The sequence below is a fragment of the Apodemus sylvaticus genome, chromosome 2, assembly GCF_947179515.1.
Source record: "Apodemus sylvaticus chromosome 2, mApoSyl1.1, whole genome shotgun sequence".
Taxonomy (NCBI): domain Eukaryota; kingdom Metazoa; phylum Chordata; class Mammalia; order Rodentia; family Muridae; genus Apodemus; species Apodemus sylvaticus.
This window is the reverse complement of record NC_067473.1, coordinates 162,722,763-162,748,865: the sequence shown is the minus strand read 5'-3', so window position 1 is coordinate 162,748,865 and position 26,103 is coordinate 162,722,763. Positions and strand designations below refer to the sequence as shown.

General features: G+C 47.7%; 1 protein-coding gene across 1 annotated transcript; it reads right to left on the bottom strand.

Annotated features, from left to right (window-relative positions):
• Nucleotides 1-2,725: 2,725 nt before the first annotated feature.
• On the bottom strand, nucleotides 2,726-10,610 carry Fgf23 (fibroblast growth factor 23). The gene is made up of 3 exons (XM_052172705.1): nucleotides 10,311-10,610; nucleotides 5,245-5,348; nucleotides 2,726-3,428 (listed from the first exon to the last, which is right to left on the bottom strand). The coding sequence occupies exons 1-3, from the start codon at nucleotides 10,519-10,521 to the stop codon at nucleotides 2,991-2,993; spliced, it is 753 nt and encodes a 250-aa protein (XP_052028665.1). The 5' UTR covers nucleotides 10,522-10,610; the 3' UTR covers nucleotides 2,726-2,990.
• Nucleotides 10,611-26,103: the final 15,493 nt, after the last annotated feature.

Below are 26,103 nucleotides of genomic sequence, written 5' to 3'. Positions count from 1 at the left end.
GGAGTCCATCATCCCTTCAAAGACACCACCCCAGTGATCCCTCAAAACCTCCCAAAGGTCTCACCCCCTCCTACTAGGGTATTCATTCAAGTCTAAACTCTAGCTGGATGCAACACACCTTTGCCTTTCCTGTTTTATGCAAATACTGCATAAAATATCCCACCCGTGTACAGACGGATAGCACCTGGATAAAGTGTTGTTTGTGAGATACCACATCCTTGTCTTCATAAAGGATGAACAAGTTGGTCGTTCTAACCAATGCCTCCCCAGGCTCAAAAACCAAAGCAGCTGAGCTCAGAAAAGGCACTCTTTAAACTGCCGAGCCGCCTGCAGGCTGTGCAGGGAGCTCCGGGATTCCAGCTTCCGGTTCTTACCCACGCTGGCCTTGGTGACGCAGCGCTTATCCCCCTGCACGTGACCCCTCGTCCTTATTCCTGTAAGTGATCCCAATAAACGCGTTGGTTCGCCAAGCTGAACTTTAATAGTATCTGTGCTTTGAGCTTTTGTCAATTCCCTTTCCCAAATGGAGTAACATCTCTTCACAACTGCCCAGGAAAAGTGTCACCCAGCACTGTACCCATACTGTAGTTGAGAGCTTGCCTGCCCCCATGTGTGGTAACCAGCCGGTGGTGGTGCTGGCGGGAGGTAAGGTAAGAGGCAGGCCTTCCCGAGAGGTCCTTGGGTCGGCGGGGGTGTACAGACTAGTTGAGCCTCAGCCTCTTCTCCCTGCAAGTAGGCGGTTTTCCTTGGCCGGCCGCAGGCTCCCACCACAGTGCGCTGTCATCTACCACAGCCCTGAAAGCCGAGGCCTTCTGGGTTGTGGGCTAGAACTTCCAAAGTGTCTCTCAAACCTTTCTTCTTCATAAACTAATCAAGCCCACTGTATGTTAATAGTGAAGAAATGCTACTATGATGTATTTCTGGGTAACTGGAGACTAATATGTATATCTGGTTAGCTGAGATTTCAGCATGGGTATGTCAGTGTGTGTTTTTCAAATTAAAATTTCTTTTAAGGAATCACTTGGATAATCAGAAACTCAATGTTGATAAGATTTCATTATTTTTCAATCAGTCAAAATTTGTTGGGTTATGTTTATAAATGGAAGAAATTTTGACTTTGAGAATCCTTTTTTTGTTTTCCTATTCTGTTTTCTCCAGATTTTTCCAATTGTACTCTTGTGTCTCAACATGCATTTATGCAGTCATACAGAGAGAGATAAGAGACAGAAGCTGAGAGAAATCTTATTTTTATTTAAAACACAAGGACAGAAGTGGGATTATATTTTATAAATAACTATAAATATAGAGTGATAGGCAAAATCTTTCAAATAAATAAATAAATATTGCCACATGCAAAGGGACCTAAGAAATTACGAGATGACCTTGGCTCTGCCAAAAAGCCTCATGGTGGTGGTGGGCTTGTGAGTTTACAGCCAGTTTGCTACTCAAGCTCTTTCTGGGTTTTTCCACGTAGTTGCCCCAGTGGGAGGCTTCTGGTGGCTAGTGTGCAGACCAGTACCCCAGCGGGAAACAAAAGGCAGTGCAGAAAAGGGTTGGGGTACATGCCATCTACTGCCGTGCACAGCGTTAGTACTTCAGAGTTGGAACTGGTCACACTGTCTGCTGTTCCTCTGACAAGCAGTAGCAGTGGATCCATTTCTAAGTCTGTGCACATGAAGCCAGTGGAGAACACAAAGTCCTCTGAAGGACTGCGCCATTGCTGTGCCCTTCTGGTTCTCATTTAAGTAGAGGTAGAAAGGAGGTGGGGGTGCCCTTTGTCGAAGTCTGTCACCAGCTAAGGTGCAGAAGTGGGGAGAACCTCAAAGCCTGCCTAACATTTCTTGCTGTTCACTGGGAGGCTGTGCTCACCCCAGGACAGCTCTGGGGTGTCTGGGACAAATGAAAGATGTCTTCCTTTAATGCCCTAAGAGTTCCCAAGAGTAGCTGCCATTTTGGGGTTAACCCCTGCAGGAGTCGTCCCCTGACTCTGGGTAGTTAGTCCTGGATCCCATTTCACTTAAAATTTTTTTTTCTTTCCACTTTACAGAAACCCTAACTTAGAACAACCCCGGATCTCAGGCACCTTTCCCCTCCAGGCACAATCACTTAGAATATATTACAACTCAACCTGCTAGCAAAGGCTTTCACTAAAATGCCCCTTTAGAGAGAGTCCGTATATTTGCATTTTGCAAAATACCCTAGCAAGGTAGACAGACTTTGCTGAGCCAAGGCAAATTCTGAAAGCTACCTACAGGGCAGAAAGGCACGTTCTATCTCAGGGAGCTGGGAAGTAAGCAGGTTCAGCCCTGGCTTGGCAGGCGTTCACTCGGCAGGGAGCCTGAATTCTGTGGGATGTGATCTGGTTCACCATGTTGTTTGGGTCTCCCTGTCAGCCTCCTGCCAACCTTCCAAAGAGAAGAAATGAGTGTCTTTCTTCCACTTGCCCAGTGAAGACTTTAAGGTCAAGGTACTCAAATTCAATCTCAGTAGTGTGGGTCCCAGAACGGTGACAAGCTGTAGACATGGTCTCTTCCCTGTGTTCAAGGTGTGAACTCTTTCTTCGTGCTAACTGATCGATTAAAATGCTAGGCAAGAGACCGGCTAATAAAGGCCAAGTTTACCTGTTAGTAAAATAAAATAAAAAGAGCTTCGTGTCTAGTTTACCTGTTGGAGGTCTTTAGATCAGATTAACATTTAAAATTATGTGTATGTATGTGTGAATGTGTGTGTGTGTGTGTGTGTGTGTGTGTGCAGATTCCCCTGGAGCTAGAATTATATAGGTAGTTATGGGTGCTGAGAACTGTCTGTTCCACCTCTCCAGCCACCCACCGTGGGCTCTTAATTCTGAATATGGGTGTCTGGCTGGAACCTCGCAGATGACTCTCAGGCCCATAGGGAAGGGAGAAAAGCAGACATCATCGAGGTACCCCAGCCCTCTATGTGGCTGAACAGACTAGAGGATGGAGGCGGACGCTGCCTAGGCTGGGGACCTAGACGAACCTGGGAAAGGGACACCGATCCACGCCTCCCGCGCCCCCGCGAGCATCCCCACGGCCTCTGCGCAGCACCCCTAGAGGGTCACTGGCCTCGGGGCCACCTTCCTCTGCGCTCGGCAGCTCGCGGGAGCAGGATACCGGCACGGGCGTGGCGCGGGGCCGAGGCTTGAGCACGTTCAGTGGGTCGCGCTCGGGGGGATCCTCGGCGCTGCGCGTGTGGCGCCGTGGGCGCGCGGTGTAGAAGTGCAACAGCGGGACCTCGTTCCTGCGCGCCAGGAACTGCGAGAAGGGAGGCGGGTTGGTGCCCGGCTGGAAGATGCGCTTGGCGCGGCCCAGGCTCACTAGGTAGTGATGCTTCTGCGACAAGTAGACGTCATAGCCGTTCTCCAGCGTCCACTGGCGGAACCTGCAGTTCTCTGGGCTGAAGTGGTGCTGCAAGAGAAAGGAAACACGAAGAGGTGAGGGCGGGCGCTCCGCTAGAGGGTGATGCTCAGCCCAGCTCTGCACCTCCCTCTTGGTTCAGGCTTCAGGAGAGTGGCTGTTATTAGGGCTCTGGGGGACACTTCCTGGAGGACCTTGGGCTAGCGCGCCCAGCCTGCTGGGTCAGAGCCCGGGAAGACCTGATGACCCTCTTCTTGTTCAGTTCCCACCCGCCGTAGGGAAAACTAAACTTTCCTATTCTCCTTCATGTTCGTATCCATTCATCCATTCTGTTTATATTTCTGTCTGTCTCTACTGTCTGCAGGGAGGACTAGACTTACATGCATCTCCAGCCTCCCCCCTCTTCCCCCCCCCCCCGCCTCTCTCTCTCCTTCCGGGGATTGACTAGATTTCACAGATGTACTTTACCACTGAGCTACATTCCCAACTTTCTGTCTTTGCTCTTTTGTGTTTCCTTTCCTTTCCTTTCCTCTTCTTTCCTTCTTCTTTTTCTTTATTTTTCTCCTTCCTTCCTTCTTTCTTTTCATTTCTCTTTTTCTTTTCATTTTTCTTTTTCTTTCCTTTCCTTTCCTTTCCTTTCCTTTCCTTTTCTTTTCTTTTCTTTTCTTTTCTTTTCTTTTCTAGGCAGAACCTCACAGTTATCCAGACGGGTCCTGAACGCTGATGACTGAATTTTCAGTTCTCCTGCTTCAGTCAACCGAGTAGCTGGATTGACAGCTTGTGCTACTTACTGGGCTTGGGTTGTATACCTTTTTAAATTCTGCTGGCTGGAAGGTGGTTGTGACTTGTCTCTGCCTAGAGACGAGAACTGGGATGGACTTTGAAGCGTCAAACAGGAATGAGGGTACTGAGATCAAGATGTAATGTAGAGTGAAGATCGGGGGATGAGCTTGCTGACAGATATTCCGGGTCTGAACCGTATTCCCCATTAGTACTGAGTTGTATTGAGTGCCTACCTGGGTCTTTACACACTACATTTGTTTCCCAAACTGCACAAAGAATTCTGGAGGTGAGGACTTCCTGTGTGTATCGGTATCTATCTACCCTACAGCACAGATGGTGTTGTGGGTGCTGGGAGGAACACGGCAGTAACAAAACAGACAACTTTTACCTTAGGAACCTTGGAGTGGGCATTGATAAGAGATTCCTGAATCATCTGGTTTTTCTTTGTCTCTACCTCAAAATTATTGGGACTATGCTTTAAGCCTTTGGGGTCAGAAAACCTCGATTTATGATCTGAAGAACCAGCTATCACCCCAAGGGCACAGGAAATTAGTTGGAAGTCATTAATAGGGAGGAGAGCTGCAGGTCTCACGGTCCATTCCACTTCCCTTTTTCCAAGGGAAGAAACTGAAATTGGGAGAAGTAAGCGGCGTTATCTGAGGCCCTTGCTGGCGACAGAACTGAGAAGACCCTCAGTTCTGAGAGCCTCTCGCCCTTTCTAATGTGTAAATTAAAAGCATAAATTGGTGTGGCTTTGGAACCCACAATATACTAGGGACTGTATTCCATGCAAGAATGGGTTACTGGGGGTGGAGGTGGGGGGACTAGAAGCCCAGAGCCTCATTCCAAACCCCAGCTGTGAAATCTTGAGCATTCCCCACCGAGACTGAATGGCCAAGGGGCACTGTAAACAGGATCTCTAAAGCCATGATAAGAAACACAGTAAGGGACGGAGAGATAGCTTAGCATTGAGAGTGGGTACATTCTTCTGTCCCAGAGTTCAGTTCCCACACATAGACGTACGATTTTGTAAAGAAGAGATGCAGTCATCATACTGTGGTGACCGACATGTAGAGAAACTCACCGATCCAAAAATGTTGCCTCGGAGGTCCATACAAAGGTACCTTCGAGTCATGGCCCCTGTTATCACCACGGAGCCAGCGTCCTCTGACGTAATCATCAAGGCACCTGAAAGAGGACCGACCGCTCAGGTCAATGCAGTCATCCCTTCCTTGAAAGACTTTCTGAAAAGACACCCCTGAGACACCTCTGATAGGGGATGGCATTACAAGCCCCTCCCTGTCTTAACTGTTCCTCTCATTTCCGGAACCCCAACTCCAAGGTCAACACTGAAACACCCCCTCCTTCCTCCTACTGCATGGTACCCTGATCTCCCAATAATCCTGCATCTGTGTAGCATGCAGACTGTTCTCCACCTGGTTGTCGCCTCTCTCTTGGTCAGGTTAGTAATCTTTTAGTGTTTGGGGCAGCCACTGTGCCTGTCTTTTTTTTTTTTTTTAAGATTTATTAATTATTATATGTAAGTATATTGTAGCTATCTTCAGACACACCAGAAGAGGGCGCTAGATCTCATTACAGATAATTGTGAGCCACCATGTGGCTGCTACGATTTGAACTCAGGACCTTCGGAAGAGCAGTCCCTGCTCTTAACCACTGAGCCATCTCTCCAGCCCCATTGTGTCTGTCTAAGATATCTGTTTCTATGATTTTTAAAATCTATGTTGAATTTTATGCAAAGACCCAGCTGTATAGAGAGCCTGGTCCTCCCCGGCGCCCTCCTCCCCCCCTCCCGCCCCCACATGTCCCAACCTGTGCTCAGAGTTAATTTCTCTTCCCTGTCTGTTGAAGTTGTTTAACTTTCAAGGACAGCAGCAGCCATTTCTGCGCCTTCTTATCTCTCTCATCATAACTGATCTCTCTTCAGCATAGCGCCCCTGCTGTTACTACAGTGTGTGCTGCTTACCTGACTTTACCATATTCACATGCCTAAAACCTTCCCCCCAGAGGAGTAGGGCCCTTCCCCATGTTTAATAGACACCAGGGATAGATAGAATTTGCTTTTTTGGACCTAGTTCTTTGTGCTTTTCTCACTTGGAGATTTTTTTTTTGTAGATGTTGGTCTTGGACATCTTTCAATAACCTCACTTAAAAACTTGCCTTTGAATAAGGCCTGAAGCATGCCTGAAGTATCATCTTCACTTAAACAGTGGTCAGTGCCATCAAGTGGGCTCTGTACTGAATGCACGATTAAGTCACAGTGTGTTATAAAATGAATAGTGATTCAGCAAGACTTGACATTTTCTGTTAGGAAAAATTTACTTAGATGTTTGAGGACACCTCCAACTGCCTGCTGCAACTTCTCTTCACAGCCCTGAGGAGCCTGCCCCATAGGACTTTTAACCCCTCTTGAGAGAACACAGTCTCTGTGCATGTGGTAGAGCATCACAGGGTGATCTGAAGCCTAGGGACTCTTTCCTACCCCGTGTAGACTCCAAACAAAGACTTTCAAGGGGAGCGAGCAGGCAAAGGTTAGATGTTGCCTAACTACAGAAGGTGGTGGAGACTAGCGCTGGCTGACTGCTCAGAGAGACGGAGGGGAGGCATGAGCCTGGGGAGATGACGGCAGAGAGGACCAATCAGGAGCATTCATTTGTTTCAAAGTTTGTGTGTGGGTTAGCATTCAGGGAAGCTGGCCAGTGTGGAGAGGTTCCACACACGTTCTTCCAGATGATGTCTGGCTGTGTGTCTAAGGTATATGACTGGTTTTTGTGTAAACCCAGATGCACATATGAAATACAGAGGAATTTATGTCCTGAGAGCTTTTTGGTTCAGTCAAATGGGGAACAGGAGATTACATTTAGTGAAGTTTTTTCTTTCTTTTCTTTCTTTTTCCTTCTTTAGTGTGTGTGCCCTCTTAAGTACTCTATTTTAAATTCTCAAAACACCTGTTATTTTGTTGAGATTAACATCCTTATCATTTTAGCAGTTTTGAAGCATCTTTAAGAGACAAAAACAGGATTCAAACTCAGGTCAGTGACATCTTCCTGCCTGGCAGCTGTGGCCTCCAAGAGAGAAAGTGCTAAAATACAAGGAGGATACCAAGTTTCTGTGCCTAAGACGGATGAAGGTCCCCCTCCCCTCCCCTCCCTTCTTAGGTACCCTGAAGCCATAGGAGTCTGCCACAGCCCCTGTCTCCAGAGCATAACATATAACATAGCAGGGTAACCACCATCAAATGAATTAATGGCGTCAAAAAACAAAAATCAAAAAACAAAATAAAAACAAAACCCACCACCACCAACAACAACAAAAACCCAACCCGACGGTTGACCACTCCCACACCCTCAAGTCATGCCAGCCTGCCTGATGATTGGAGGCACTGCAGACAGTGAGCAGAGTATGCAAGACCACTTGGGATTTTTTAGGAACCCAACAAAAGCTAAAAGTTGACTTGGCCAAGCACCTGCTAAGCCAAGCACCAGAGGAAAAGGGGGTAATGAGCAAGCCTCTTGTGCTCTTTGCAAACTCTGTGAATTATAGAGTGGGAAGCTGGCCTCGTCCATATTAGAAAAAGCTTACTGACCCGGAAGAGATCCCAGAGCCTCCTGAGCTCGGGGGAGCTTGGAGTACCTGGGGGCAGATCATTCCATCTTGTCAAGACCAAGCACCGAGCAGGAGTTGGACACGCAACTCTTAACGGAGGATTGACTAAAGGAAAACTTTGAAGTGGGCCGGTAGAAACATTTGCCTCACTTTGTCTTCCTGAAGTGGGACTGCATGCATGTGGCATACAGGCATACATGCAAACAGGACCGGCACACAGATGAAGTAAAAATAAACGGATAACATAAATAAATGAGGTCACAACTAAACCATGTTCTGCTGTAAATATGTAATTGATGAGGAGGAAGATTATATCAATAATATGGAAAGATAAGAACGAGATAAAGAGTCAATCCTATGGAAAGACACATAACTGCGACCGGAGCATTAGATTCGTGTGACTTTCCCCATAAAGGAAAGCCTACACAAGACAAAAATTACACACAGCTGAAGTCGGGTTAGTTCATTTGATAATTGTTCTCAGCCACATTCATTGCTCCCGGCATCCTCCAGTCCTGATGTCTGACTTCTCTCTCTCTCTCTCTCTCTCTCTCTCTCTCTCTCTCTCTCTCTCTCTCTCTTGTTTTTCAAGACAGGCTTTCTCTGTATAGCCCTTGCTGTCCTGGAACTCACTCTGTAGACCAGGCCCGCCTTGAACTCAGAAATCCACCACCTGCCTCTGCCCCCCAAGTGCTGGGATTAAAGGTGTGTCCACTTAGACTGCTTTCCATGTAGACTGACCTCACACGTCCTCCCTGCCCGAGCCTGGACCGTTCCGGACTGACTGCAGAGAGGCCACTGTTCAACAAAGAGACTCTATGATGCTAGGAAAGCTGCATGTGTATTCTCTAATTAGACACAAATTTCCAGCCTCTGGAACCAAAATAGTTCACCCTTATCTACTGTCCAGCACTTGAAATCACATGTAGTCTTGCAGTGGAAGTCAGGGCTGTCTTCCAGTGAGGGGGATACAATGGCGTTTCCTAAAAGTTTGATAATTCACTGAGAGACAAGAGGTCTATGAAGAACTATGTCACATTTCCAGTGACAGAGGGTTGTGTGGGGCCAGACACCTTGTAGGTCCTGTTCCACAGAACACAAGCAGTTCTGGGGACTCATGAAGTATACCTAGATTTACTCCATACTCTTCTCATCAGGCTCAAACCTGACTTCCAAGAGGTAACCCCAAGGCCCCCTTTAAACCCCTGAGTTTTGGAGCATGCCTTGTATTTGGAGAGAGCCCTCCTCTCCTCCTCCTCCTCTTCCTCCTCCCCATCTCCTGTCAGTGTAGCTTGTGGGCAGGTATAAGCTCCTGGCTTTGCATGCGCCTGTACCTGGCTACTAGGTTTAAGATCTGTTGGTTTCTAGCAGAGAGAAGGTTGTTGGCCCAGCAAAGCCACATCCAGGAAACAGGCTCACCTGTTACATCAGCACAGAGATGATCGCAATCCTTACAGAAAGTTCTTCAGTGAACTGTAAAATACCACTGCTCAGTGCGTTACCCAGCACTGAGCCCAGCGGCATCTCGGAGTAACTATTTTCAGTTTTGTTTTGTATGTAGGGCCATCTTGTCTGCTTGTATTTTTGTGTACCATATTTGTTCAGTGCCATCAGAGGTCAGAAGAGGACCTGGAACTGGACTTATAGACCACTGTAAGCTACCACTTGGGTGCTGGACTGAACCTGGACCCTCTGCAAGGGCAGCAGGTGCTCTTAGCTGCCGAGCCATCTCTCCAGCCCCATTTAGAATACTTTTTACATGTCTGTAAAATAGAACATGTGTCTTTCCCTATACCCATCTCTCTTGCTGCTCCCATGTATTCCTACTTGTGCTGGAAGGGGCTCTCAGCTGAATACATCTACTTGATTGACAGGTATGACTTGTGATCCAATTTTCCATAGACTCCATCTTTAAGAATATTCCAGTTGTTTCATATCATCAGTGAGTTCACCACCAGCTAATCAGTTTTGTTAGCAACTAAACACGGTTCAGCTTCTCAGAGAAGAACCCCCCAACCACACAGGATGCTTCTGAAATATCTGCTGAGTGGATGCATTCAGTCAGACTTGCCAAGACAGCACATCTTGGTGGTCTGTCTTTAACATAATGTCTCTTGAGAAGGTTTGGTTTGGTTTTGAGACAATCTCACAATGTAACCCTGACTAGTCTCTCCCAGTTAAGCTCTGTCTGGGGTTATTCTTCTCTTTGAGACCTTGTCTTTCTGTCCATCTTTCCCTCCAATTCTTGAACAGAAGGAAAGAAAATTGTCTCTCATTATTGGAAATGGATTACAATAGCAATTATTCAAGTTGAGAAAAACCTGTAAGTCAAATAAAGAGGAAGAAAAAAAATTCCTCTTAGGTCTCACACACACACACACACACACACACACACACACACACACACACACACAAAACTATGCACACAAAAAGCTAGACAATTTATCTAGCCCAAGGCTTCCCCAATACCTCTGTAGGTCAACAGCAGAGAATTTCCCCTCTTCCCAGCCTGGAGCCCATACTCACTGTAGATAGTCTGATGGGGCGTGCCATCTACGTGGCCATCCCTATGGATCTGCAGGTGATAGCTGGCCCTGGCTGTAGCTGTGTACAGGTGGGTCAGGCTTCCCCAGTTGGAGCCTAGCAGTGGGGAAGTGTCCGGGTAGGCTCCAGCAGTGCCCAGGCTGCAGACAGTGCACAGCATGCCCACCAGGAGTCTGAGGCAGGTCCCCAGCATCGCCCAGCGCTGAGTGGCTAAGGCTGAGCTTGAAATCTGACACTCCCAGACAGGCTGGGACCTTGCTGCCCTTTCTTCTTCCTAGGAAGAAGCTGAGAACTGAGGTGGGGATCCTGGGCTAGATTCCCTCCTTTTTCACCCCGGGACTTTTAAAGGGTGGTGGTGTGACATCAAACAGGACAAACAATGCTGCCACATCCTCTGTGTTGTAATCACCCATTCGAAGGAAAAGCCCAGACTTCTTAGGCTTGCGGAAGGCGCATCAGTTCCAGGCACACACATACATGCACGCACACACCCCTCAATTTCAAGCCAGTGCTCCCATAAGTGAATGGTGTGTGGGCACAAGTTATCTGTGACCCTGGGTCATCCGTTGACCTGTCCCACTTCCATCAGGAAATGTGAAGGCAGCCAGCATTACTGAAACAAAACAAAAAACAGTAAACCAGAAAGCCGCCTCCTCGCTAACTCATCTCCCTTCAGTGTGCCTGTTTTGGTTTGCTTAAGTCCTTTACCTCCAGCTGCCAAGTGTGTGCTTGGAGCTAACCCTGGCTGCTGTATCAGGGAGGTGTCTTGATATATGGACATATGTGATGCTATCAGGCAAATGAGACCCCCCATACACATACCCCATACACAAACACACCCCATTACCTTTTGCAAAGACCTCAAGACAAGAAGAAGGAAAACAAGGTCTTGAGGTCAGCAAAAATGGCAAGATCTGGTTTCTCAGTTTCCCCTCGTTTGGAGGAGGCAGGCAACTAAACTGGCAATTATGGCTTTGCCAATAGGAAGGAGACTCATTTGGAGGACTGGAACGGCACTGCTGGCTGATCAGAGGGGTCAGAGGGCAGGAAGCACCCAGGAGCTACAGGACTGGGCACCTCCCCAGCCGGTGTCCACACCCTGGGACCTTGCATGAGTGGATGCCTCACTGCAGAAACTGCTCTGCGTGTGTCCTCTGCGGAGGTGCATCTGATGCAGGGGCGTGGGCTGCGGGACAGGAGGCGGAAGGCAGAACTAACACACTCAGTCCATTGGAGGGCAGACTGCTGGAACAGACACAGCGATGCACGGTCACAAAAGGAGTGTTGCTCACTCACTGAGTTCCTATAATGGAAGAGTATCCCAAAAGGTAGACACCAACGCTGATGAAGGAGAGAGCCAGATGGGACAGACCAGTGAAGGAAGCACATGAAGACAAGCAGCCACCGTGTGAAGCACAGACAGGGATGCCCGAGGCAGGTGGGGATGCCCGAGGCAGGTGGGGATGCCCGGTCCACCTCTGGCTCCAGCTAGGCCCAGGCTTCTGACATTCACAGAGTGTTTTCTCATCTGCCAGTTCCTTGAGCTTGACTGCAACTCTATAAGAAGGGGGGACCATGCTATTAATATTTAAAATATGTCTTTATTATTAATTTACTTGTTTACCAAGACAGGGTCTCACTGTGGAGCCCTAACTGGCCTCAAACTCACGGAGCTCTGCCTGCTTCTGTCTCCTGATTGCTGTGATTAAAGATGTATTCACTAAGGCTGGCCTTCAGTAAAAAAGTGTGTGTGTGCGTGTGTGTGTGTGTGTGTGTGTGTGTGTGTGGTATATGGGGGATGTTGGTGGTATGAAGTGTGGTGTGTGTATGTATGTATATGTGTATATGTGTGCAATGTATATGTGTGTGTACATGTGTGTGTGTGTGTGTGTTTGTGTGGTGTATGGGGGATTTTGGTGATATGAAGTGTGGTGTGTATGTGTGTGTGTGTGGGGTGCTGTATGTGTGTTTGTGTGTAGGTGTGTGTACACACGCATGTGTGTGTATGTGTGTGTGGTGTGTGGGGGATGTTGGTGGTATGAAGTGTGGTGTGTGTGGTGTGCTGTGTGTGTGTGTGTGTGTGTTGCTATTTCTGGGAGTGTTCATGTGTATATGTATATGTGTTCAAGTAAAGATCAGCAGTCAACCTCAGGGTTGCTCCTCAGGAGATGTGCACCTTTTCTTTTTGAGACACGGTCCCTAACTGGGACCTAGTATTTTCCAATTAGGCTAGTCTAGGCTGGCTGGGAAGCCCCTGGGATCCTCCTGTTCCTCCTCCCCACGCCCCCCATTGAGATTATAAGCTTGTAAGTGGGTCCTGGACATCAACTCAAGTCCTCACACTTATGTGGCAAGGGCTTTGCTAACTGAGCTCTCTCCCCAGTGCTATCACTTTTATGTTATACGTGCAGGAATGGAGAGCTAGAATCTGCAATGCCAAAGCCACAGAGTAATACCCAGTAGAGTTAGAACTAAGTCTACGGATGCCTAGGATGCTTCTCCAGGATCAATCATAGCCACAGCTAATGATCTCTGAGAGACCACCAGTCCTCTTAATAGCCTGTATTTTCCTCTTGTGCTAACTCATTTAATAACCCTGTAAGGAGGCCATTACATATTTCCTTTATATGCATATGGGAACCAATGGGAAGGGTCTACATAGCTTGCCTAAGTATAGGTGGCCAATGCACACAGAGGGTAGTGGTGAACATCCTGGACTCTGGATCTCCTAAGCCTTTTGAATGACACATTAAACTCCCACAGCCCATCAGAGCCAGAGTTATGTGACCTACCCCTTAATAAGAAAGACTAGGTAGCAGAGACATCACCTTTTTCTTAGTAAACCGAGCTCTCTCCCAGGATTTATCTTTAGGGAATATGTGCTTGTCACTTCAAGGTTAGATAAAAGTTGCCTGACATTTAATTGCTTATGTCTGAGTCTTATTTAATAGACTATTCATTAATATTTAATGGCCACGAGGGAGAGTGGTGGCACATGCCTGTAACCCAGCATTTTGCAAATAGAGGCAGGAAGATCAGGAGTTCAAGGTCATGATCAGCTATGAAGGAAGTCTGTGGTCAGCCTGGGCCACACAAGACCCTATTCCAAAAGCTTAATGGATGCCTTTAGCTCCTGGTGCTATCAGACTTGGGCTGTCCTCAGCCTTGGTTAGTGTACTGGCTGGTTTTGTGTGTCAACTTGACACAGGCTGGAGTTCTCACAGCTGCAGGTGAGGAAATGCCTCCACGAGATGCAGCTATAAGGCATTTTCTCAATTAGTGATCATGAGGGGAGGGCCCCTTGTGGGTGGTGGCATCCCTGGGCTGGTGGTCTTGGGTTCTATAAGAGAGCAGGCTGAGTAAGCCAGGGGAAGCAAGCCAGTAAGGAACATCCCTCCATGGCCTCTGCATCAGCTCCTGCTTCCTGACCTGCTTGAGTTCCAGTCCTGACTTTCTTTGGTCATGATGTTTTGTGCAGGAATAGAAACTCTGACTAAGACAATTAGAGAAGCGTTATTGTGCAGTGGGCAGCAGCAGATGCAGACATTACTGTTCAATGTGTTGAGAATGAGAGTCTGAGTGCTCAGTCCTAAACTGGACATCTATATCAAAACCTACCTGCACTAAAGCACAGAGAGCATCCCTGGACCAAGACCCAGAAAGCATCCTACACCAAGGCATGGAGAGCATCCCACACCAAGGCACAGAGAGCATCCTTGGACCAAGACACGGAGGGCATCCTGGACCAAGGCCCAGAAAGCATCCCACACCAAGGCACAGAGAGCATCCTGGACCAAGGCACAGAAATCATCCCACACCAAGGCATGGAGGGCATCCTGGACCAAGGCACAGAGGGCATCCTGGACCAAGGCACAGAAATCATCCCACACCAAGGTATGGAGGGCATCCTGGACCAAGGCATGGAGAGCATCTCACACCAATGCATGGAGGGCATCTTGGACCAAGGCATGGAGAGCATCCCACACCAAGGCACGGAGGGCATCCCACACCAATGCATGGAGAGCATCCTGGACCAAAGCATGAAGAGCACCACAGAGGAAAAAGTGCAGAGATGGCAAAAGCTAGGGGTGGGGAGGAGTGCTGTGAAATGCTGTCTTCTAGACCAGATGCAGCTATTGCTCTCACAAACTTTTAGCAACTGTGGTTGCCTATACAAGATCAAACCAACCAAACCAACTGCCACTGCCCCACCCCATAAACAGAATAGAAGATTTCCAGGCCCCACCCCTTACTGAGGAGTTGATGGCAGAAAACTGTTGCTGGGGGAAGGAGAGTATTTTTTTTTTTGAGGATGTTGTCACTGGTGGGTTTCCAGTGCTCCAGTGATCATCTCCCATCCATCCATGCATGGACAACACTAACTGGTCGAGATGGGTTGTCAAGGGAACAGATAAGACATTAAGTTGGAAGAATGCATGTTGAGGGACATAAGGGGAGCATGAGGAGGCTGATGGAGTCTACTCCATAGACGATCATAGACATGTATGAAATTATCAAAAATAAAGAAAAAATTAAGAAGGAAAACCCCAACAACAATAGCAGCAGCAGTCACAAAATAGTTCGTAAATATCGTAGAACACCTTAGCTAATTGAAGGAATAACTGGCTTTCAGAATTGAAATGCAAAGTTTTCAGAAACATTTCCTGGTTGGTAACTCTGTGTTTCCTCTCCTGGTTAAGAATGGCACGGGCTGGGAAGTTTCTGTGAGACAGTTCATGGTAGGGAGACTCTTCCCTGAGAAGAGGGGTTTTTGGGAATAAAGAACAGAACACATATTTTTAAGCCTTCCAATACTACCAAGAAAGGCTTTGTTCGCTCCCCGGGAGCCCAGTTAGCAAGAAGAGGATGAATTGTCAAGGGACTTCTCAAAAGCAAGGGTCAGAGGAATGATGCAATTCTCCAGCTTTGAAGGAGCGGGGCGAGTTAATGATGGGAATGATGGGAAAGGCCGTCGCTTCGCCCACCATCGCTGGCGGGGTTCCTGGAGAGGCTTGGGGAGCAGGCCTCTGGCTCTTTCCACTTGTCTTCGGAGGAAGTGATTTCCACAGACTCCCCTTTAAGTTGATGCTTGGATACTCAGCAGCTGCAGCTTGTTTCTGCACGGTGTGTCAGACGCGCTCCACACTTGGCGGACGCAAGGCTCTCTGACTAGTGCCTGGCGCTTTGTACTATGGGAATGTTGAGAACGAAGATGAAGTCTATCCACTGGAACAGGCCAGAGGCAACATTTTCAGCTCCTGGGAGCACATCCTGCTGGAGGAGCCGGTGGAGCTCCCAGAAGAACTTTAAAACCCAAACATTCTAGGATTAATCTGATTTCATCATCCCTGCTTAACCAGAAGGGGTCAGGATGGGGCTATCCATTATCTGTGCTCTGTTCAAAAGAACTTGGGATATTCGGATAGTCCAGTGTCCACAACAATGGGCTATACATCCTGGCAAGCACTAGATTCAGCACAGAGAGACCAGGGTTCCCGTTATGGGCTTGCTCCATGGCCTACTGCCTTCAAGGACTCCCCCACTTAACTGCAGGTTCACATGTTCCTGTCTGGAGAGCGTCAGCACACAGGCACACACAGCCCTTCCCTAGAGTCCATGTGTGGTCTCTAAGGCTCCAAAGGATGAGCCTTGGGAGCACCCTTCAGGGATGCTGGTTTTGAGTCCTTGCATCTAGAGGGCACTGCACGGTCACCATTCAGAATCTGAGAACTGGTGTAAGCCTCTGAGCTCAAAGTGAAGCTCACAGACACCAGACATGAGACGGAACCTCAGTGTTGTGAGGTTTTTAAGGATGTCTCAAATGTTGATTCCCAGTGGATGCCTGGGTGTGGCAGCAAGGTTGGTCTCATCTCTAGCCTGCCCTGGAAGCGCTGGGTCTGGGAGCATTTGTTAGGAAGTCGTGTGGTGGCCTTTGTTGAAGGCTCTGCCGTCATTGTCACAGATCCAGGCTTCAAATATGAATACAGACAATGAGGCCATCTTTAAGGTTTTTTTTTCCCCATCAGTCATGTGTATTTGAGGTACTCTTAGCATTAAATTAAAAAAAATGTTTATTTTTATTTTGTATGTGATTTAAGTACCTGGGTGTGTGCATGTATACCATGTACATGTAGAGGCCTATCAAAACTATTTAAAATATTTAAATGCACAAATCTGTTTCCCTGCCAGGTCAGAAACCATCACATACAAAAATCCTGGTTGCAGTTACAAACAGAATGAGTGGAATGTTTGTGCTCAGGCCAAACAAAAACATTCCTTGTGTCTTGTCGGTATAACCATTTTCCCAAATACAATGTAGATAAGAGTGCGCAACGCAGGAAGCAAAAGCAAGTTTGAAAGTGAAATGTCAAGAAGTCCGCAGAAACAATGCCATTCCATGTTGCAGCTACGAAAGAAAAGACAGTCGTGGCACAATCTTCGTTGAGAATGCTCTGACCATCTTCAGTCATGGGCTCTGCCGGGTGTTCACTCTAGGTGCTTCTCCTAGCTTGAGACTAGTCCACTGCTGCAGATGCTGCCCATTCTGAGGACTGATAGACTTCCCAAGATTAGGAGATCTAGGGGAAAATAAAGTCATTGCAAGAATCATCCAGGCCATTGACGTCATGACGATACTGACGCTGTTGTCACCAGAGGGTCCTGCTAACCTGCAGACATTCTGTATAAGCCTAATAGGATAGGGACCACCGAGCCAGGTGGGTAAGCCTTCTCATCACACAAAAACAAACAGGTCCACAGGAACTCGTCCACCTCTGTCAGTTACCTCACTTGACTGTTTTTAAACCAAGCATGCATGTCATGCCAGCTCTAAAATAACTTCTTAGAGTAAAAAATAATGTCATTATGATATCTTCATTCCTATATCATTGTATCTGGCCATATCCAGTCTCCTTTACCCCCTCCACAAACTTCTAGGTTTTTTTGTTTGTCAACTTGACACAAGTTACAGTTATTTGGGAAGAGGAACTTCAATTAAGAAAATGCCTTCAGGCGCTGGAGAGCCAGTGATTAAGAGCACTGACTGCTCTTCTAGAGGTTTTGAGTTCAATTCCCAGCAACCACATGGTGGCTCATCGCCATCTGTAATGGGATCTGATGCCCTCTTCTGGTGTGTCTGAAGACAGACTGGTGTGTGTGGGGGGGATGGCAGAGCCAACAGGCAGGGTATGCTACCCCTGGGCAAGTGGTCCTGAGGTGTAGAAGGAAACAGGCAGAGCAAGTCACGAGGAGCAAGGCAGTTTCTCCATGGCTTCTGCTCCATTTTCTGCATCCAGATTCCTTACAGAGTTCCTACCCTGACATCATTTGATGAGTGACTGGGATGTGGCCATGTAAGATGAAATAAGTCTTCCTCAAGTCACAGTTTCTTCTATTACAGCAATAAAAATACTAGCTAAGACATATCCTATGATGTTCTCTGTTGGTCCTCACTTCCCTTCACCTACGACTTGTTCTTCTCAGACTGGGCCTTGTCCCCTCTGTGTAAAGACTTTACAACAATTTAACCGATGGCAGGCAGCATTCACTTGACTGTCAATAGGAGCATCAGGACGACATAAATCCCTGGAGAGGTGATCCGCAGTAGCTCTCAGTCTTTTCTTCTTGAAAATCTGTCTAAAGGCAACGAGCACTGATAAGAGGACTTGACAGTCCCTGTGCTTCCCTTCCTTGTGGTTATTTTTCCATCATAAGATTCATGACACCACTGCTTCAGTGATTAGTTCGCTCGGTCCCTGAATCCAGGCAGATGGACAGCTTAGCTGTCTTGGACAAATGCTCGCTCCTTGGGTCCTTGAAGCTCTCAAGGGAGATGTCAAAACCCTCCTGAAGAAGTGTCTCATCCACTTGACAGTGAATTCATGCCTCTTGGGCTAGGGGGCAGCTCAGCGGCAGAGCACAGGAACTGGAGTCTCATCTCTAATACCACAAACTACTACCAAACCAGCTCAAAACACAGTCTCTCTATCCAAGCAGACTCGCTCTTAATGTGTCAATCAATCAACACTTTAGAGAGGCCCGAGAATGAAGGGCACATAGTCTTGACCACCGAGGAGTTTGCAGTTCCCCAGGTGGGATATATTTTGCATTTTTCAGTGCTTCTTATTGACAATATCTAATTATTGATCATCTGGTTATGCTCAGTACAGCCCTGTGAGCTGGGCTGGGAGCTGTTTGTGGAACTTTTCCAAGAGCTTTCTGGCTCCTGATGCACACACATATTCTCTATCATAGGGGCCTAAGGGAAATTTTTAAAAAGCACCATTTTCAGTTGGAATTTATTCGAAAGCAAATCAATAAAGAATCTCTGAATAGAAAGTGAAAAATTTCCCATAGTTTCTGGAGGCGAGATGTTATTAAAAGTCAGATGGAGACCTGGAGGACAGTGACATATATCTCTATATATTATGTTATAAGTAGGTATATATCCATCCATACATGTTTAAGTACACACTACCTTTGGTATAAGTGTATTTTGACCATCATTCCAGGTCAGGATGAATTTCCTTCTCCCTTTCTTTCTCTTTCTCTTTCCCCTCTTTCCCCCAAAGTCTTACTATGCTGTTAAGAGCGTGGCTTTGAACTCTCTCTGTGTAACTTTCAAATGCACAGTCTCTGAATACCTCAGCCTGCTGAGTGCCAGGATTCCAGGCATGTACCTTCTTTTTAACAGTTACAGCAGTACATATTTACCGTGTGCCTCTCATGAATAAGTCGCCCACAAACCCTCCCCTGTGTGTCTGCTGGCCTGACACACATGGAAGGCCTCATTTCCCTTAAACATGTTGGGTAGACTATACAGTTCGCCTCTGGTCCCCTCACCTGCTTCCCCATGGGAATGGAGATGATGCGCTCTCTCTCTCTCTCTCTCTCTCTCTCTCTCTGTCCTGTCTCTGTCTCTCTTCCCCCAACTCCCCTTCCCATTTCCTAAATAAACTCTATTCTATTCTATAGCGTCCTGTGGCTGGTCCCTCAGGGGGAAGGGGGGAAGGGCTGCCTCAGCATGGGCCCACGGAGGCACTCCCTTCTCCAACACCATATCACACCTCCACCAAACATATCCCTGGCTTCTTTTCTTTTACACAGGGAAGACAAACATGCTTCCAAGACTAGGAATTGTGTAGGGAGGCAACAACAGAAGCTTAAGCTTGGGACTGCAGAGGAACCGAGTGTGTGTGTGTGTGTGTGTGTGTGTGTGTGTGTGTTGTGCTCATACAGGCTATCTCATCAGATAAGTGCCCGGAGACCACCCGTGGGACTCAGCCCACCCCCTTTCAGGATGCCTGGGCTTGTCACGAAACCACGTAGGGGAGCCGATATCCTGGTTCCCATGGTTCCCACTCACCTCTTGGAACCGGTGACCTGAGCTAGCCCACCCACAGTCAGGACGTTACATATCCGGACTCGTGTTATCTTGGGGTCCTGGGACTCCTTGCCCGCCCTGCCTCCTCTCCACCCTGTGGACACGTAGCCACTGCACGCTTCTCGGATGGCTATTTCTAGCCCAGGGGCCGGTAATTCCGCCCCAGCCTGTCAGCTCAGGCTGTCCAGGTTTCAGTTGGGACAGGCAGCCGAATGGGCTGAGGGTTCAGCAGAATGCAGGATGTTGGGGCTTCCGGGGCAGGCATCCCTTCAGCTTGCTAGAGGTCAGGACTACTGAGATGGGGGTGGGGGACAGGCAGGACGCTCCTGCACTGAGGTTGGAAGAAGCTGGATCGCAAGGGAGAGTCTGAAAAGCTCCCTGCTGCGACAGCACCTTCCCTGGTGAGAATCTTTTGTCCTTAGCAGAGCAGAGAGTTAGCCTTATCCTGTGAGCTTTGGGGTCAGAAAATCTTGGTCAGATATGAAATTCTTCCCACACCAGGCAAGTCAAATTACTAAGGAACCCACTTAGGGCTGGAGATAGGGATCACTCGGTACTTATCTTATCATGCCCAGCATCAGCTTGCTGGAAACCGCTCTTCCAAGGGCACCAAAATCAGGTCTTTAGCATCCATGACTGGGCGATCACATATGTCCATAACTCCAGCCCAGGGATTCAACATCCTCTTTTGGTTTTCTGCTCCTTTCAGGAGGATAAACACATAGACACACATAATTAAAACTAAAGATAAAAATCTAAGTGAAAGGATGGATTCTGCTGTAGTCTGAGACTGAAGGAAAACCACTGAATGTAAACCCGGGTTCCCAGTCTAGCTGCATTGGTTGGCCTGTGCTGCACTGTGACTAAGTGAGCCTTTCTCACGCTTTAGTGTGCCAGCTGCATCTGTTGCTGCAATAAAACATGCAAGAGAGGAGGGATTATTTTCGCTCACTGCTGCAGGGAATGTTGACCCTCGTGCTGGATGAGGCGCTGTAGGTAGCGGAAGCTGCTCAAGGGGGTGGCGGATGGAGCCTGCTCACGTTTGGGTCAAGGACGTGGACTAGACCGTACAATCCTTGTAACTATCCTATCCAGCACGCAAACCCGAGAATTTCTTCTGTTAGAACCAACCTTCTGGAGTTTAAATAGCCTTTTCCAAATGGTGCCACCACCTGGGGACCAAGTGCTCAACCATATGAACTCGTGGGAGACATTTCCCACTCAAATCATAGTGAGGTAGTGTCTGCCTGGGGTGTCAAGTAACGGTGGTTCTTCCCAGGTTCAAAGGTTACCTCACTTAATGTGTTTCCAGCTCCGTCTACTTAGCTCTCCCTGCTCCATTTGTCTTCACAGCAGTGCAAAGTCCCACTGTGTGTACACACCACATTTGTACTAGCCCCTCGCCAGCTGATGGCCTGTTTCCGTGTCCTAGCTCTCATGAATAGAATGCTGTCCATATGGATGGCTACGTGTCTCTGTAGCAGGACCTAGCCTCCTCTGCGCATGTGCCCAGCAGGGGCAAATCTGGGTCACAGGATTAAGCACAGTCTCCCCGCTCCTCGGCGGTGAGGAGAGAGACTGTTTGCCAGACTTCCAGAGTCCTTTTGAGCACACCCCTGTGGTACACAACCATTCTTAGAGTAGTCTAAGGGCAAAGGCGAGAGATACTGCTCGGAATCTGAGCGGTGCACACTTGAAGGCAGTTTAGTCTTTGTCTCCAGTGACTTTACATTTCAGGGGTCTTCATCTTTTTCTTCCACTACCATGTTTTTAGCAAGCACTGAGGTGTGCCTTAGCTGTCCATGGCTGGTGCTGCTTCTCCTGCTCCTCCTCCTCTTCTTTTTCCTCCTCCTCCTCCTCCTCCTCTTCCTCGTCCTCCTCCTCCTTCTTCCCATTTTCTCCCTGAAAACACTTGGTTGTTTGCTTTCCAATTGAACACATAAAGTGACTACATTTCTCCCTGCGGACATTCCCTAACTTTACCCTCCTAACCTCCTTTCCCCCTTATCCCTCAGCCAAGGCACTGGCAGCGCGCATTCTCCATCGCTGTCTGGGCCCCATCTCTGAAGGCTGCAGCCATCCTCTGTAACTTCGTGGCAACTGAGTGGCCACCTCGCATGTCTCGATGGTTTCCAGATCAAAGTTACATGATCACACCCGACTTCTTAACAGCTCTCCAAGAAGGTGAGAGCCATACTCCTACTATTTTATCTTAATTTTTTAATGCAAGAGAACACCGAGGCTTAAAACAAGCTATTGGATGGATCAAGATCCCATGGACAATGACTTGCACCCAGTTCACTGGCGTTAAGTGCATTAGAGCTGTAGAATCCTGACGGAAAGTATCTCAGCTTCCCCTGGGAAAACACGTGGTATAGGTTCCCAGCTCTAAAGCCAATCTATCTGAGGGTTTCAAACTTACCTTGCCTTCTCCTTTGGTCAGAAAAATTTTCCCGGTCATTTCAAATTAGGCAATGAGTCTATAAAATAAGGATAGAATATCAAGCATATATGCCTTGTATCTAGCTTATTGTACCTCTCCTTCTTTATAGTTCATAAAAATATATTTTCTAGTTTGTTTTCTGTTGTACAGTAAGCCACTCTACTCAAAAGCAATGTGTGTGTGTGGGTACTGTGGGGGAGAATAATGTATTTCCAGGCCATGGCCTGTCACTGAAGGAAATCAGGTTAGGAATTCAAGCTTAGATGTCAATGGAAGAATGTTTGCACCCAGACTCATATTCTGCCTAGGGATGGGATGGTACCTACCATACTGGGCTGGGCCGTCCTATATCAACTAGCAATCAAGAAAATGCCTCATGGACATGCTCATAGAGACAATTCTTCCGTTGAAATTCTTTGTTCAACCAAGATTAGCTGTCAATGACAGCATCCAGCCATCTCTGAAAGGTGTATGCACACTCACAAGACACTGCTAAATTCGGGAATGTGTGGGTAAAAAGACACCATGCTTGACTTCAGGGAACTTACAGCCTCTAACGAGGAGGCTACTCTAAGAATGGTTGTGTATGACAGGGGCGTGCTGCTCAAAAGGAAATCTGGAAGTCTGGCCGTATAGACTTCTGTATCGCCCAGGAGTGGTGAGACTGTGCTTAATCTTGTGACCCAGCTTTATCACTGCTGGGCACATGCGCAGAGGAGGCTAGGTCGTGCTACAGAGACACGTAGCCATCCATATGGACAGGCGCTCTATTCACGAGAGCTAGGACATGGAAACAGCCCATCAGCTGGCGAGGGGCTAGTGCAAATGTGGTGTGTACACACACAGTGGGACTTTGTACAGCTGTGAAGACAAATGGAGCAGTGATATCTGCAGCTAAGTAGACGGAGCTGGAAACACACATTGAGTGAGGCAGCCCAGCTCCAGAGAGCTAGATGCCATATTTAGATTCCTATGTGGATCTCATTGTTGAGTCTTTAGATTTGTGTGTTTGGCTTGGGTCTGCAGGATCTAGAGAACTAGAAATGGCCCATTGTCCAGGAGGGAGAATAAAGAGTTTCAGGAGAATGATAGGACACAGATGATATGAATTTTGATTGGGGGAGGGGAAAGAATATAATCAAAATATGTTATGAAAAAATTCTATTAAAAAAAAAGCATGTGGCTGGGCATTGTAGCACACACCTTTAATTCCAGCACTGGGAAGGCAGGGGCAGGCTGACCTCTCTAAGTTACAGCCCAACCTAGTCTTCTTTGTCTGCTCTATCTCAAAATAAAACAACAACAACAAAAAAAGAGCTTTGGTTTAAAAACTATCCCCTCTTTAGTTATGTACCTTGCAGTCTGATAAGTCTGCCAAAATGTCTGGCTATGGGTGTTGAAACAAATTTAAGTGGCTAAGACTACTAACAGCGCCAGCTCACCTGGTGCTTTTCCCTGGAGTGCTCTGTGAGAAGCTGGGCCTGCTGTAATTCCTCCTGCCCGTGCTTCATTTTCCTGCATTGTTAAGGCACCTAATGAGCGCATCTGGAGAGGACATTTGATTTAGCAAGCAAGAAGTTCCCTGCCTTTCTCTACAGGGTGGATGGCTCCAGGATCAAACGCAGGGGAACCAGCAATTTGTTGAGACTCCTTCAGTCTGAGTTTACCTTCTGGTATTAGAAGGAATGTATCTAAAATAGAATTTTAGCCCCAAACACGAGACGAGGTGTCCAGGCTTTGTGAGAGACTGCCATGGCTCCACTGTGGTGTCCTGGGGATTCAGAATACCCACTTAGACTCTGTACGGCTGTGTCTTCAGGAGCTTCCATTACGTCACTTGGTCAACCTTATACTCTCCATAGAAGGGTGTGACTGAGCAGCCAGCACACATGGCCTTCCGCTGGGTCCAGAGCAGGCCTACTTCTGCTCTAGGACCAGGCTTTGAGGCCTGAGTTCTCTTATACACTATTCTGTGACTTTCCTTCCCAAAGAGCTTGATCCACCTCTCTCCTCAATGTTGTTGACATCAAGGCTGGAAGACACCTTCATCCAGATGCCATTTATTCCTTGATGCTGAAATAGTGACCTCTGCTGGGGTCTGCCACCGACGGGAACTGAACCTGGGCCCTCTGCAGGAGCAACCGCTGAGCCGCTGAGCCATCTCTCCAGCCTGTCAACACCTTTCTTCTTTAGTATACTTCTGTTTGTACCCTGGCACGCTAGTCACAAGTCAACGTCACTGAGAAAGACCGGTCCTACAAGTACGGTGTTTCAAGGTCACCCATCACCATGCACTTCTGTACATTTGGTTATACAAAAATCTAATCCCAACCTGGTGGCTCATTCCAGTAATTGCAGAACTCTAGACGTTGGGACAGGAGTATTGCCTTGAGTTCAAGTCCAGTCTTGGCTTCTTGGCTATGGCAAGGAGAGAAAGAGAGAGAGAGAGAGACAGAGACAGAGACACAAAGAGAGACAGAGAGAGACAGACAAAGAGAGACAGAGAGAGAGAGAGACAGAGACAGAGAGACAGAGACAGAGAGAGACAGAGAGAGAGAGAGAGAGAGAGAGAGAGAGAGAGAGAGAGAGAGAGAGAGAGAGAGAGCCGTGTGCGCGTGCATGCCCAGGGCCTGAGGAGGTCAGAAGGGGTTCTCGGCATGAGCAGCAGTGCTCTGAACCATGAAGCCGTCCATCTCTCCAGCCCCGTCCATCCTCCTTCTGTTTTGTGAAAGGATCTCTCTCTCTGAACCTGGGGCTAGACTGGCTGGCCTGTGCCCTACTGCATCTACCTGAAACAGGCTCAGGCCCCTCCCATAGTGCTGGGGTTACAGTTGCGTGCAGCCATACCTGGTCCATCGTGGTGGGGAAGGCATGGTGAGACAATTTTCACCCTGGGGAGAGGAAGCAGAGGAAGAGGATAGCACAGCCTTCCTCCCCATCCTTCTGTCCCCCATCCCGTGGCATGCTAACACCCATATTCGTGGCAAGCCTTCCCCTCTTCTCTCTTCCAGGTGACTCTAAATCTAGTTAGCATGATAGTGAAAGCTAATTAACCATCACGCCAAGCCAGCCCCACCCCGGTCATGTCATGATTATTGTTTATCTTTATCATTTTTCTGGTTAACAGAGGAATACATTCTTGTGGTAAGATACTCATGCTTGGTATGTGAGTATCCCTCCACTCCCCCTTCCAGGAGAAGCCACAGTCAAGAGTCAGCACTGTCTTTGGGTTTGTTTAACTAGGCTAATGGCCTCGGATGCCTAGGTTGTTTCCAATTTTTCATTATTAAAGATAACATTTTGAAAACCTCCTACGCAGACTCTCCCCCCACCACACACACACACACGTGTGATAATTTCCTTTGTGTAGATTCCTAGAAGTGAAACGACTGGGCTAAAGGGTGTGACATTTTCAAAGCTCCTGATAGACACTGCCAAAGCGCTTTCTGGAAGGATCGGACCAGCTGTACCGTAGCCAGCATTGATGAGCACACTCGACTCTCTCCACTTTCACTGGGATTTCTCAACTTCTTTCAGCTCTTTTACAAGGAAGTGATGCAGCTTTGCAGAAGACTCTTGAAGCTGGACTCCAGGACTGAGAGTTGACCAGGATCCAGAGGACCAGATCTGAAGCTCTGACTCCACAAAAACCTCATGTATGAAGTTGTTAAATTACCTCATTTCTCAGTCTGATTAAAAAATAAAATAAAAATCACACTCCGAGATGATTCCTAGCCACAATTATTCCTCCCTCTCTGTTGTTCGAGACAGGAGCTTGATATGTAGCCCTGGTTGGCTTGGAACTTGCTGTGTCGACCAGGCTAGCCTTAGGTTCATAGAGATTTATCTGCCTCTGTGCCTTGAGTGCTGGAATTAAAGGCTTGGGCCACCATGTCCAGCCCCCTCTATGACCTCCTAGCAATCTGATCAGACATTTATGCCTCCTCTGA